Source organism: Sceloporus occidentalis, unplaced genomic scaffold (assembly GCF_023333645.1).
Source record: "Sceloporus occidentalis isolate IW3139 unplaced genomic scaffold, rSceOcc1.0.p SCAF_6, whole genome shotgun sequence".
Taxonomy (NCBI): Eukaryota; Metazoa; Chordata; class Lepidosauria; order Squamata; family Phrynosomatidae; genus Sceloporus; species Sceloporus occidentalis.
In genome coordinates, this window is record NW_028316986.1 from 101,264,203 (window position 1) to 101,279,556 (window position 15,354).

Here is a 15,354-nt window from a genome sequence, read left to right on the forward strand (position 1 = left end):
TGTTTCCAGACAGCTGGAAAATCCTGTTGAGACTAATAACAGAGCAGTGAGACTTCTACATCATATTGTCTTAGTATGCAAACATTTTGAAGTGCTGCAGGAGATGAATCTGTGGAAAAATACATTTTATTCTCCATTAAAAGAATCTTTCTGTGCAGAAAGTTTTTTTTCTACAGACATGCACATATATTTCTTCACAGAATTCTCTCCTCTGAACACGTCAATATTTTTGAATAGGAGTCTATTCTAACCCAGATGTTTTCATCTTTTGTATCCAACTAAAACACAATAATGAAATCTTGAAAATGTAATAAAATGCTAATTAACATCAGAACATTTGCTGATAGACTTTACTTAGTGAGATAATTATCCTGAAGATTTTCATACCTTGCTCAATTGTCGCTCAAATGTCCCTGAAACATCACTCAAAGGTGGAGAAACCGTGTGTGCGTGGAAGCCAGGTGCGCTTCCTCCATCATCATGGAATTGTCGCTTCCTCTTAGTGTCCCTGAATTGTTCCAGGGGAGCATATTTCCTAGGAATGCAGACTTTGCATTCATAGGAAATCCGCTCCCCTTGAGATGATTCAGGGGCGCTACAGGGAGTGATGTTTCCATGATGATGGAGGAAGCGCACCTGGCTTCCTTACACATGTGGTTCTTCCGCCTTTGATCAGTGTTTCAGGGAAGTTTGAGCAAGGTATGAAAATCTTCCCTATCAACATCCATGGGGTCCAACTAACTACTAGACAGCCCTGGGCTAGAGTCAGGGACCTTGAATTGTTTCTAAGATGTGTGTGGTGGTGGGGAGTCAATACTGGCAGGAAGACTGTTGTTAATTTTGTCTCCTGGCAGGTACTTGTGAGGGAGGACAAATTTCCTATACATTATCACTGAGTCCAATAATGTGTGTGTGTGTATCCTTGGATCCATATATCATAACTGAGTACAATAAAGATGAAAGAGAATTGTCTGCCACTATATGAAGAATAAAGAGAATATTCTGTACTATTTACTTAATGGTCAAAAACATGTTTCCTAAAAACCAGGAAGCTCTGTTTGGGTTTTTTAAAAATAAAAAATAAAAAAACAACCTTAAGAATGGTAAACTGACTGGATTTCATGAAAAAATGGAATTAAAAAAATTAACCCAACTAATTGGAAGAACTCTTGTCCTTTTTTATATTATATTCTCAGTAACAATAAAAATGGAGCTTTCGGACAAGTACATGTTCAAACACAAAGGATCCTATTTTGTCACAGATCTAGTTACACCAGAATACATTGATTCATTGGAGGATTTTGAAATCAGAGACAGTGACGTATTTCTGGCCACTTTCCCAAAATCAGGTAGGACTGGAAATATTTTACTTAGAAAAGATGATCTTTTATATAACTTCATATACAGGCTGAACTCAGTGACAGTTTTAGTGAATGAATTCATGCATCAACATTATGAGGGTGGAGGGAAGATGTACAATACAGAGAAGTATTATGTGGGGGGAGCTGCCAGAAAAAAAAACTAATAGGAAAAAGATTCTGGGAGGTAGATGAGGGGTTCTCAAAGATTATTGTCAATGGTTCCATGTTTACATTTGCCAGTTCTTTTAATACCCTTGGATATAGTTCATCTGGTTCCAGAGACTTAAATTCATTTAGATTAACCAGATATTCTTGTACTACCTTTTTACTTATTCTATTTTATTAAAAAACCATTTGATTCTCAAACAGCACCACCAACTGTCATCTATCCAGAATAAAATACGCACTGCATTTCTCCAATTGTGTCCTCTGCTCCATTTTCCTCAGGCTGAACATACTTTTCCTTTTCTGAGAAGACTGAGGCAAAGAGGGTATTGAGTAGTTCTGCCTTTTTCCTGTTAGCATTTAGTCATTTTCTCCATACAATAGCTCTGCAATTTTCTTTTTCTTCCTTTTGCTAGAAGTCAGAAGAAATCAGAAGACTGAAGACTAGGACGGGCAGCTATGACAGAACTAGACAAGATCCTAAAGTGTAAAGACGTAACTCTGAACACCTTCATCTAGTGTATTACTGACAGTATAGACACTAGCTTAGAGAAGAAACAGCTTCTCTGGAACTGGATGGAAAGGAGAGATAGCATTGTGTGTTGCTAGCATACTTATGAAACTTGAGAAAATTTCCTCCAGTGGTTTCATGAAGCTATTAAAAGGCCCTGGGAATTTGTAGTCTTCATTTAAGATTTTCTCATCTACCTTGAAATGAAAATGACAAATTTAATGCTGTAAAAAGGCATTTTCCCACACAAATACAAATAATGCAGAAGTAAATCATACTGTAGGTTATATACTTACAATGCACAATCTAGTACAGGCAACTATTCTACATCTATTATGTTTTGGTTGCTTTGCAGAAACCATTTTGGTTTCTTTGCAGAAATGGCCAAAAGGAAAATTATTTTATAAATGGAACAATCATGGCAAATTATTTGTGTTTCAGGGCCATGGAATGATCCTGGCAACCAATTAGTTTTCAAAAGGAAAATCCCAAATCCTGAAACTCCTGTTTCTTAATTTACGTTGATCTGATTTAGCTACAAGTGCCCGTACTTCCCTTGTCTCTTCTTTATTTTCTTTCCAGCATTGCAATTTAAGTATGTTCCTTGAGAAATAGATGTGATCTTTTCCATTAGGCTTACTTGAAAGTAAAACACACCTTGATGCTTGGAAACATACTAAGGGGCCATTCAGACTACTTTTTGTAGCGAATTGTAACCTGGATTAAAAGTCGGAAGTTTAAACACATCAGAATTAGGGACTTGCACACCCAATCCAGGGCAAATCCCCCTTAGAGCGGTTTTTCCGAAAGTGGATTATTTCCTGTTTCTTTTTGGAAAACCTGTTTCTTCCCTGCTGCTGGCAAATGTGAACTTGGCCCCGGTCATGATTGGGTCAAGTTCAGGGAAGGGATTTAGGTCAGCAGGAGGGCAGTGGACGGAACATGCCTCCCTCTCGCACCGATCGCTTTGCAAGTGGCATTTTTTAAAAATTATTTTTTTGTGTGTGTGACAGAATATGCGAATGCTTGAGTCCCTTTTTAAATTTGACAAATTGATACAATGTGTGAATACTTTTGCTACATATGTATATGTAAGGAGAGATGGCATTCTGGGGTGGCAATCGGAGAGAAAGCAAAAAAAGAGGATGCAGAGATGGCATTCTGAGGTGGCCTCCCCTGCAAGCAACATTTATTATTGTTGTTGTTGTTGTTGTGACAGATTATGCACATGCTTTGGGCTGGAAGGGAAGGGAAGAGGCTGGTATGGGGGGAGGAAGCAAGGGCTTCGGAGGTAGCATTGGGCTGGAAGCAAAGGGAAGGGAAGAGGCTGGCATCTGGGGGGGAGGCAAGGGCTTTGGAGGTGGCATTGGGAGGGAAGGGAAGGGAAGGGAAGAGGCTGGCATCTGAGGGGGGGAGGCAAAGGCTTCAGAGGTGGCATTGGGCTTGAAGGGAAGGGAATTAATTAATTTTTTGTTTAGTTCCATAGAGGAGGAAATGCTGGGCTGGAAGCAAAGGGGAAGCTAGAGGCTGGCATTCAGAGGGAAAGCTGCAGAAACCTATGACTTTGGGGAAGTCACACTCTCTCAGCCTCAGGGGAAAGGCAATGGCAAATCTCCTCGGAACCAATCTTGCCAAGAAAACCCCAGGATGGGGTCTTTTTAGGGTTGCCATAGTCTGTAGTGACCCAAATACACACAACACACGAACACCCCTGGAGGTTTTTAAATTTGACAAGTTGACAGACTATGTGTACACTGCCGCCCGTTTTTTTTTTTTTTAAAAAAAAGGAGGGGGGAAAACATTAATTCCATTGGCTAATGGTTGTAGGATATGTCACCTTTGATGAAAGCGGAAGTAAATTTGACAACAAAGGAGGCTCCATTTTAAAGTGGTACTGCAAATGTGAGCTTCAGAGGGACAAACTGCATCAATCAAGGTATAGGGTAGTCAGAACTTCTCCCCGGGAGATTCGATATGGGGGTAACTGGATCTGCCCAGGTCTATCCAGAACAAATGGGCTAGTGAGAATCGGGCCTAAATCAGACTGTTCATCTTCACACAGGCACAATATGGACACAGAATATTTTGAGCCTGATTTATCATGAAGGTCATCGAAATGGAACTGAAGACACTGACCTGTTAGACAGAGTGCCATGGCTGGAATACAACATTCGCAAGAGAGATTATGTCAATCGTGCATCACCTCGTCTCTTTGCTACCCATCTGCCCTATTATTTAATACCAAAGGGATTGAGAAATGGAAGAGCAAAGGTGGGGCCTGCTACCTCCATCATTTCACTTATTCAATTTGTTGTCATAGCTGGGGAGGATAACATACAGGAAACAATCTACAGGATGTTTAGATCAGGGGTCGGCAATCTCCGGCCCGCGGGCCGGATGTGGCCCGCGGGCGCCTTTCTGCCGGCCCCCGCTCCCGCCTGCCGCCGAAATCGCCGCCGATTTCGGCCGCTCCGGCCACCATTTTGCCTTTCAAAATGGCGGCAAAGTCTCGCGCGACCATAAAGGCCGCGTGAGACTTCGCCGCCATTTTGAAGGGCAAAATGGCGGCGCCCATTGGGAGGCCCGATGCGGCCTCTGGAGCCCTGAAACGGGGCTCCAGGAGCCGAACCGGGCCCCTGGGAGGCCCGATGCGGTCTCTGGAGCCCTGAATCGGGGCTCCAGGAGCCGAACCGGGCCTCTGGGAGGCCCGATGCAGCAGCCGAAGCCCTGAAATGGGGCTTCAGCAGCCTCACCGGGCCCCTAGGAGGCCCGATGCGGCCTCTGGAGCCCTGAATCGGGGCTCCAGGAGCCGCACCGGGCCTCTGGGAGGCCCGATGCGGCAGCCGAAGCCCTGAAACGGGGCTTCAGCAGCCTCACCGGGCCCCTGGGAGACCCGATGCGGCCTCTGGAGCCCTGAATCGGGGCTCCAGGAGCCGCACCGGGCCTCTGGGAGGCCCGATGCAGCAGCCGAAGCCCTGAAACGGGGCTTCAGCAGCCTCACCGGGCCCCTGGGAGGCCCGATGCGGCCCCTGGAGACCTGAATCAGGGCTCCAGGAGCTGCACCGGGCCTTCAAATGGGCCCCGCCCACCTCCCTCCTGGCCCCGCCCACCTCCCTCCTGGCCCCGCCCTCCTCCCTCCTATAAATGGAGGGGCGGGGGGAAGGAGGAGGAGGCAGAGAGAGAGAGAGGGAGGGAGGGGAGGAGGAGGAGAGAGAGAGAGAGAGTGGGAGGGAGAGAAGAGAGAGGGAGGGAGGGGAGGAGGAGAGAGAGTGGGAGAGAGAGAAGAGAGAGGGAGGGAGGGGAGGAGGAGAGAGAGAGAGTGGGAGGGAGAGAAGAGAGAGGGAGGGAGGGGAGGAGGAGGAGAGAGAGAGAGAGAGTGGGAGGGAGAGAAGAGGGAGGGAGGGAGGGGAGGAGGAGAGAGAGAGAGAGTGGGAGGGAGAGGAAAGAGAGGGAGGAGAGGAGAGAGAGAGAGAAAAAGGGTGGGAGGGAGAGGAAAGAGAGGGAGGGATGGAGGGGAGGAGAGAGAGAGAGGGAGAAAGGGTGGGTGGGTGGGAGGGAGAGGGTGGGAGGGAGGGGAGAAGAGAGAGAGAAAAGGTGAGAAGGTGGGAGTGATAGGGAGGGAGGAAGGGAGAGAAAGAAAGTGGGTTGAGACAGTGGCATGCATTTTTTGCTGTTTTGTGGCCTTGCCTAGTCGCTTCCATTCTTGCAAATATTGCTCTTATTATTGTTGTTGTTCTCCTTTGGTATTCTCTTTGCAAAATCCCTCCACATGGACTTGCTTGCTCTTTTGTGGGTTGAGACAGTGGCATGCATTTTTTGCTGTTTTGTGGCCTTGCCTAGTCACTTCCATTCTTGCAAATATTGCTCTTATTATTGTTGTTGTTCTCCTTTGGTATTCTCTTTGTAAAATCTCCCCACATGGACTTGCTTGATCTTTTGTGGGTTGAGACAGTAGCATGCATTTTTTGCTGTTTTGTGGCCTTGCCTAGTCGCTTCCATTCTTGCAAATATTGCTCTTATTATTGTTGTTGTTCTCCTTTGGTATTCTCTTTGTAAAATCCCCCCACATGGACTTGCTTGCTCTTTTGTGGGTTGAGACAGTGTGCATGCGTTTTTCCTGTGTTATGGCATTGCCGGCCCTAGTAGCTTCTTGCAAATATTATGCGGCTCCGCCCCTGGAGGGTGGAAACTCCGCCCCTGACATGTGGCTCCGCCCCTGGATAGTGGAAGCTCCGCCCTGGCATGTGGCTCCGCCCCAGAGGGTGGAAGCTCCACCCCCATGTGCGGCTCCACCCCCGGAGGGTGGAGGCTCCGCCCCCAGAGGGTGGAAGCTCCACCCTCCGGCTTCGGCCCCCCAGTTGTCTGAGGGACAGCAACCCGGCCCCCGACTCAAAAAGGTTGCCTACCCCTGGTTTAGATGTTGGAGTGAGAAAAAAAAACCTGAGATACATAGGGCATCTGGGAATGTGCATCTCCAGCATAGGGCATCTGGGAATGTGCATCTCTCAGTCATCAGCAGAAGATTAATTAAAACTTTCCATAGTAAAGTTTCCTGACATACATGCTATAAAAGTTATGAAGGGGCAAATGGAAAATGCTCAAGAGGAGATGGTTTATTTCTTAATCAAGCTGTTGAAATAATGGTTTCTTACAATTATGTACCTCCCATCAGAAATTGGTTCCAACATCACTTAGGTTTTGCTGCTGCTGCTGCTGCTATATCTTGCCTTTTCCCAGTTTGAGAGTCAAGGCAATTTATAAAAACTAATCCAATTTCAGCTGAAAATTACATTCTACAGAAGTAAATTATGAATATATTGTCACAAAAAACTGTTCAAAAGCATAACCATAAAAACAAAACAACAAATAGATAATACAGCACATTATACAGGACCTTTTCCCACTTGAGCAAAGAGTATTCAAAAGCCTCCTGAAATAAAAACAATAAAAAAACCCACCTGTTTTACTTTATGTTGGAGGTAAAAACTTCATAAAATAAAGTTCCTAATTATTTTGCTCCTTCTAAGTCAATATTAGCTTTCTTCAGTTGCTCAGATGCTTTTCAGACTCACTGGGCTCACTCATATGCAGATTTTTTCTCATGTAGGAGAGAAATTTCAAAGAATGAGGTTCCCCCCATTGCTAGGACTATGATTCACTACCTTAGAGGAGTTATATTAGTATGAAAGCAGAGGATACTGGGAGAAAGTTTTATTCCTACATTTGGGTGATGAGAATATTTTATTTCACTTGCCAATTTTTAATATCATTGTTTCTGTAGATGATTTATGTGGCCAGGAACCCAAAGGATGTTTTGGTCTCCTATTATCATTTTTCCAAAATTTCTGTCAGACTGGAAGAAGTAGATTTTGATGTCATTATGGAGAGGTTTTTGGCTGGTCAAGGTAAGCATTAACAGATTTGGAATAGACAAATATTTTGCCTCTACATTACTCATGCTGTTTGCTCAAAAACTGACATGTGAAGTGACGAGTAATTTCACAATGCCACATCCGAAACACAGGTGCGTTACAGACCGCCCCTTTGGGGTGGCCTATACGCGCTCCTTTCCCTGCCGGATCGGGGCCTCAGCTGCCACAACGGCAGCCTCTGGGGCCCTGATCTGCCGCTTTCCAGGCCACGGGGAAGCAGCAAAAGGCCGCTTCCCTGCGGCCTAGAAAGGGGTGTCCTTGGGGCTTCATGCCCCAATGACACCTGACGGCGGCGGGGACAAGCCGAAAGGGGCCACTTGGCCCCTTTCTGCCTTGCATCACTGGTGCAGCTGTCTAAAGGCTGCGCCAGCGACACAAATCCCGGAAGGAGCTCCGTTTCGGAGCTCTTTCTGGCGCCACGGAAAGGGCGCTCTATGCGCCCTGGCGTGGCACCAGTACGTCACAACCGCGTCGCCTTGTTTGGAGGTGGCATGGTGGTGACGTAGCAATGGTGGCCCCCATGTGGAACGGGCGCTGCCATTTTGTATGGACTCGATCCGTACTAGGGTTAGGGGCGTCTGGAAGGGACGCCCCTTTCTAACCCTAGTACAGACCCAGTCCGTACTATTACTCCCGTCTGTAACGGGCCACAGATAACAAACACTGGGAAGCATATTGGGCAGAGGAAAAAAAATCTAAATTGGATTTATTTAATGCAGAAGAAAAAAGAGAAGGAAATGTATAGGGATAATATAAAGTTCTTAAGCATAGTGTCCAGTCCTGGAGATAGAATAAGGTGGGTCTTCAGAGACTCTCTGATTCTGTATGTCTCTCACCCTGAAGTGAATTGAAACCTGACTCACACAAGCCTGTTATAGGCATATTTGAGTAAATGTTAATGTTTGGGATATTTGTCAATGTATTTCTGGATCATTATTTATTATTTGATCATATTCAGCTTGCCTTTTCTATTATGTTTAACTGAAAACTACTGCTGTTGTACTTTAAACATATGTAGGATGGCATGACTCATTATTAAAGACAACAATGCCTCGTAAGGTTGATGGCATGAGGAAAAGAAACACATTACACATGGATAGACTCATTCAAGGAAGACACGGCCCTGAGTTTGCAAGACCTTAGCAAGGATGTTAAAACGAGGAAGTCTTGGAGGTCCAGGAGCTAGACAGATTTTCTGATCTGACTGTGATTTGGCTCATCCTTAAGGAGCTGGCAGGGAATTGCATCCTTATAGTTTGGAGTGCCACATGGCTACAGTGACAAGGAATAATTTCTGTCAGATTACACATCTGCAACAATTCTGGTCATTCTTGAGTAAAGATGGGTTAGCCCAGGTGAACCATGCATTGGTAATCATACATCTTGACTACTGCAATGCATTCTTCATGGTGATGTGTGGCCCAGAAGCTGTACTATGCAAAATGTGTAAGCAAGTTTATTGTGGGATGCACCTAGCCACACATCCTGAACACATGTGCTTCTGTAAATATGAAGCACAGTGTTAAAATGTTTTCCTTAAAGAGTAATATGTAAACCAATCTCCATTGCCGTTGCTGAAAAGGAGAGATAGAAAACATGCTGGACATATTTGCTCCTTCTAAGTGCAGGCTGAGGACATGGTCATCTGGCATAATGGTTCTGTGGCGGGCTACAGACGGGCAGGGGAAGACGTCTTGAAGGTGTCTTCACCTGAATATGGGGCCTCCAGGCTGCCCGCCCCAGGGGCGTGGCTAAGGTGGATGGGGCTTCCACACTGGGGGTAGTGAAGACGCCTCACCTGGGGCCGTTTCTTACCCGCAGCTTCCATACCGCTGCCTTGCAGGACGCTGCAAAGAGAGAGGCAGCTTTCGCACGGGCGGCCAAAAACGCGGCTTTTTTTTCTTTTGCCAGCTGGCAGATGCGCAGCTGCGCAGCTGCGGTGGTCAGCACCGGCGGCAGAAAGCATATGTGCACATTTAAAGCACCCAGGCCCCTTTAAACTTTTCCCCCCGCCCTACCCAAGAACAAAGGTGGCCTCCTGCCAGCTGGTGATGGCATCCTTGTCCGCTTGCACGTTGCCAGTCTCACTGGCATCATGGATGCCTCCTCTCCTTTGGTCCCCGTGCTATTGCTGAATCTGCAATGCACAGCCACAGCTGTCGCCGCTGCCACCGCTGCCACTGCTGTCCCCCTGCCATCCCCCATCACCTCCCTTGTACATATGTAAATATTTAAACTTTTAGTGTTTTTTTTTTATTGTTAGGTGAAAATGGCGCAGGAATGTGTGTAGGGGTTCATTTTAAATTCCAAACTTTCCACAATTCTAGCAGCGCATGCGTACATGTTGCTCTAGGGTTAGGGTTACGAGCATTAAAATAGAGTGCAGCTGTGCTGCAGCTTCCACAGCTGCCTGGCATCTGACGCTGCAATTAAAGCCTGACTGCAAACCGCGCATGTCCCGGGACCCCGACTCATTATGCGACGCAGCAGACACAGAGCTTTTAAATGGGCAACTTAAATTAGCGGCGTAACAATTCTGGCGTATCAGTGCAGCAGCTTACATACGGAGATGCACACGTACGCCGCTTATCAAAAAGAAGCGGAAAAAAGCGGCACCTTTTTAATGCCGCTTCTTCCCACTTGGGGCGTGCGGGCGGCGCGTTCATGGCGGCATTCAGGTAAGGCCCGTCTAAAGGCTACACCTTCATGACGTCATGAACACACCCCTTTTTGCCCGTCTGTAACCCGCCTGTTATAGGAAAAGAAAGAAGGCCTTACTTGTTCTCCAAATACTTAGCATAAAAATATTATACACCATCCTCTGTTTCATTGTTTGAATTCATCAGTATAGCAAATACAATGTTGTGTGCATCATCATCATCATCATCATCATCAATTTTATTTTTCTACCACCTCTCCTCAAAGTTTGAGGTAGGGTACAACACATTAAAACACAATTAGAAATACATAAATCCACAGTTAAAATGCAATAATAACCATTAAAATACACTCATAAGAGTTCATATACAGATAAAAATGCATTATTAAAATTGGCTGGATATGCCTGCTGGAAGAGAGATGTCTTTGGGACTGTTTTAAATGTGGTCAGCATTTTCAGTGTTCATTCCTAACCTGCAGATGATGAGCAGGGGGGAAAACCCTCGCCTGTCATATAGTGGTGCTAGAAGCAAAATGGAAGATGGTATTTCACTCCATTTCTGAAAGCCAGCAAAACTGGATGCTCAATCTTCCTTCAAAATTGGTGGTGGGGAGCATCCTGTGCTGTATGAGTTTCAAAGCAACATGAAGGCTTTGGACAGGGACAGGAAGACTTACATAATGCAGAAGTCTCTATTCCCTTTTCCTCAGGAGGCCTCTTCCTAATGTAAGCACTACCCCTTCCATCTTCAGGAGGTCTCTTCCTAATGGCAACACCAGCCCTTGCACAGAATTGAAGACAATATTTGCACTGGAACTTTCCTGCACACATCAAAGCAATCTACAATGCAAAAATCTGTGTTAAACTACTCCAACATTTACTCTTTCTCTTACAAGTGATAGGTAATTTATGGCTAGACCATATTGAAGGCTGGTCTGCCCAGAGAGACAACCCAAGTATTCTTTTCCTTATGTATGAAGAAATGAAGAAGGTAAGGTATGTCATAGATTGTCCACTTAGTGTTTAAAAGCCATGAGGGGATTCAAGGCTGAGGGATAGGATAGGATAAGATGAGTGAGATCTTATATGGATGCTAAATATCAACAAGCTGAAATGCAATGTTGATGTTGCCTCCTTTTCCTCATCAGTCTCCTCCTCCACCAAACCTAAGTTTGGGGAAGAGTTGATCATTTACATGTTATTCACTGTTGAGGAAATGCAACAGATCTTCCCCATGTCAATAGTGTCTTTTGGAATGATTGCTTTAATGTCTCCTATATGCTACAATGAGTAGCAGGGATCAGAGGTGGAAATACAAGGGATATTCTGTCCAACATTTCAGGACGGTTAAATAAGATCTTTGAGGTTACAAAGCTTTTCCAGCTTTCAAATATTTATGTCTATGATTGTTTGGCAGCCTAATAAAGTGGCTGAGAAGGCATTCAGTAAAAGAAACATGTACTAAAATTATAGAATATTGAAGCAATACAACTTTAAATAACATTAAACTAGCTGCAACTAAAAATGTTCTGGCTCACTACCTTATCAGCAGATTAGTATATAAAATCAGACAAGCATGGAAAGATTTTAACTTCTTTTTTTATTTCTAATCAAACTTTTCTTCCTGTCCAGTCTAACCTGTGAAATTAGTAGGCTGTAGTGATCTTTAGTTATGCATGGTGTCATAACTATGCCATGTCTCCTCTTAGGATCTGAGAAGCTCTGTATTGAAAATATGCAACTTCCTAGGAAAGACACTGACAGAAAAGGAGTTGGATGATGTAGTGGATAAGGCTTCATTTGGCAAAATGAGTGTGGATCGTAGAGCTAATTATACAACCATGCCCAATGACTTATTAGATTTCAAAAAAGGACGCTTTCTGCGCAAAGGTAAGTCAATGGCCAGTGACAGTCAGTGTGGTGGAGCTTTTGTGAATGACCCATAACCTGAGCTGATTCGCACATATTTTAGGCCACTGTTTTTTATTTGTTTGTTTGTTTAATTTTTAGGCTTTGATAAACATGATTTTATGGTGTTGAACTGTTCTGCTTTCAACTCTCTTTTATTATAAATTTTGCCTGTATAGTATAGATTCATTTGTAGAATTCAAAGATACATGTTTGATTTTGCATGTTAGTCTGCAAAATCAGTATTTAAAGAGATCTTGTAGAACCTTTGAAATGAACTGAAAGAAAGAAGCTGGCAGCATGAGATTTTGTAGACTTAAATTTACAAAAGTTCATGCTGCCAACTTCTTTCTTTCAGTTAGTCTCAGAGGTGCTACAAGATCTCTTTACATATTGGCTTCATTTGTAAATATTGAAATGAGAGGTGAGCAACTGCAGTGAGTCTAGAAGACAATTTTCTGATTCAGGAAGCTGCATGAAGTACCCCCCCCCCCCACCAAAATGCCAAAGTAAACAACCAAAAGCTACCGGAAGCCTACTTCTAGTTTTGAAAAAAGGTGCATTTACATAGATGTAAAGCAGTGCAGTTGGAGCTCTTAAATCTTTTCAAAAAGTGAAGTGACACTCCAGAAGGCTTTCAAAAGGAGCAATTCGTTTTCCTCCTTTTTGACCTGAAAAGAAAAGCTAGGCTGAGGTACATAAACACACCACTTATGTTACTGTTAGGGAGACACAACAGCAGGATGAGACATAGCAATAGCATTCACATTTCTGTACCACTTATCAGTGAATTCAGTACTCTCTAAGTTGTTTACAGTGTGTAAGCCAATGGCCCCCGACAAGCTGGGTTCTCCTTTACCAGCCTACAAAAGTATGGAAGGCTGAGTCAACTTTGGAGCCCTGGGATCAAAATCACAGCCTTGTGGCTGCAGTACTGGCATTTGAACACTGCACCACCAGGGTTCCCTAATATGAATCACACTGGATTCAAAGACAAGAACACTTTAATTTGGGGTTCTGTGAATTTTCTATAAGCTGTTCCCACATTTATGAGCCTCAGGAAATCCCTAGAATTCCTGCTACTGTGCCCTGCTACATTTATAGCCTTTCCATTTCATCTCACAAGGGACATGGGACAGCAGACAGTTGTACAGCAGTAGCATCAAATAGCATGTTTCCCAAAATAAGGATTATTGCTTTGGACCCACTTATGTATAATGGATAGTAAGCACTGCTTTCTCTCTCAATGCTGTAACAGGTACTGTTGGGGACTGGAAAAACATGATGACAGTTGCACAGAGTGAAAGGTTTGACAGTGTTTTTAAGGAGAGAATGGAAAAGCTGCCCTTCAAGTTCATCTGGGATGTCAATGAATTTTGAAATATGATGAACAAAACTATTTCTTTCACTTTGTACAGATTTTTAATTTGATGAAACAACAAATTTGTCCCAGCTTGTTTCCAAATCAGTTTGCACATTTGGTGGACAAAGAGGACACAGTTTTAACAGAATTCTCATAATGTCTAGCTTTCTTAAAATATACACATCTTTGGTTTTCTTAAAATATACACATATAAAAAATACACATGAATGGCTTTATTAAATTATACACATCTTTGAAGTGAACAGGCCAGATGTTGACTCATAAGTAGGTGTGAGAGAATTTTAAGTCCTATATTGTGTATGATGTAGTCCTTCATGTAAAACAAATTGCTATTTTTTGTTTGATCAAAGACAAAATACATTTCAATGTTCAGAGAATTACAAAGGATAAAAGGATAATTACATTATGGATTGCATAATAGATTACAAATTGTGAATTGGATCACATCTTATGAAAAGGTGAACTACATGGATTTCTTCCCAATGACTAGTAACAGAATCATATTTGAAGAGACTATGAGCGCCATCCAGCCCAATCCCTTTCCATGCACAAATACTTAGTTAAAGTACTCCTGACAGATGGCCTTCCAGCTTGTGTTTAGAACTTTGAAAGATGAACCAAAACCAATTAAAACAGGATTAAAATATTTTGTGTGGTGCACAGAACATTACAATAGAATTAAAAATGATGAAAAATAATTGTATTATGGCTTCTTTATTATTCAAAAATGTTAACTGAATGAAATACTATGACAAAGGGAGCTTTCTTTACAATCACCAAGGATGAGCCAATATCGATTTAAAAAAGAAAGGGGTTATGCCATGTATACATGTAATCTGTACTGCTTGCCAACAGAGACAGCAAAAAAACTTCTTATAATGTAGCACTTCTCACCCTAATTCTGAAGTACAAAGACTAAACATATTAAATATTCTACTATGACACTGACATCTTCCTTTCTTTCAAAAAGAGTCTCTTGATGTCCTTAGAAATTTTAATTCTTGGGCAAACTGGAGTTTTTGAAAATAGATTTTTGGCAGGAATGGAGATGCAAGAAAATCACATGAACTACATAACTGATTGAAGAAGGAGAGCTTTACATGTGTCAATGCATTTGATGTATTGAGCAGTTTGAATTTATTTTTTAAACAGAAATGATTGACCTAAATTGAAATTTCAAACTGAACTTAATCTCAGAATTAAATTGCTATAAAAAGATATTACTTAAGTGAGAGATATGGCCAAATAGCCAACAGATTTTACAGTTCCCAGCTGGTTACAAACCATAACATTCTGTTTAATTTTATGTATCCTGCAAAACTTTAGTGAAAAAAGAGGAACTATCACAAACCTGAATTTTTAAATGATAGAACAAATGGATACTAATTTCTTTGTGTAGTGTGTGTAGTGTGTCTTAATAGAATGGAGCAGAAATGCCTTTTGAATATTTTGGACATATTTTGAGTTTATGGTGAACAGAGGTTTCTTAAAATGATATGTTGAAACTACAAAAATTCCATTGAGATAGACATTTGAAAGGCATCTAAACAAGCCAGGGTGTCTTGTTTTGTTTCAATGTTGATTTTTTTTTTAAGCTTTGTACCTCCTTCCTCCACTTTTTAGTTCTGTTAGTTAGAAAACAGTACAGTTTAGAAATACTTCAAATAATTTACAAAAACACCCTCTAGGTAATTTTCATAAGCTTAATTGCACCAGTTAGTTGCAATAGTTTCTGTAAAATATAACAGTGGGAGAGGGTTGATAGTCTGTCATGAAAATCATTTGTAATTTCTGGACCTGAGAGGTTCTGTCCTGAAAATATGCACCTCTCTAGGGCAAAAGTTCTCACCAATGGCAATATACTTCAGCAATGGTGTGAGTATGTGCTCCTACGAAGCAAGAGGCTGGCTATGCTCTGACCAGCAGTGCTGCTG

At 42.9% G+C, this 15,354-nt stretch overlaps 1 protein-coding gene across 1 annotated transcript; it reads left to right on the plus strand.

Moving 5' to 3' along the window:
• Window positions 1-1,207: 1,207 nt before the first annotated feature.
• Window positions 1,208-14,343, plus strand: LOC149311185 (amine sulfotransferase-like). Its single transcript, XM_089530532.1, has 6 exons — window positions 1,208-1,349; window positions 4,100-4,308; window positions 7,319-7,442; window positions 11,025-11,119; window positions 11,838-12,018; window positions 13,295-14,343. Exons 1-6 carry the CDS (start codon window positions 1,208-1,210, stop codon window positions 13,414-13,416), a joined length of 873 nt encoding a protein of 290 aa, XP_089386658.1. The 3' UTR covers window positions 13,417-14,343.
• Window positions 14,344-15,354: the final 1,011 nt, after the last annotated feature.

Coding starts and splice junctions, on each gene's coding strand:
- LOC149311185 (XM_089530532.1), top strand. CDS start 1,208: ATGGAGCTTTCGGACAAGTACATGTTCAAACACAAAGGATCCTATTTT. Junction 7,443..11,024: donor GAGGTTTTTGGCTGGTCAAG/GTAAGCATTAAC, acceptor TTCTCTTACAAG/TGATAGGTAATTTATGGCTA. Junction 12,019..13,294: donor AGGACGCTTTCTGCGCAAAG/GTAAGTCAATGG, acceptor ATGCTGTAACAG/GTACTGTTGGGGACTGGAAA.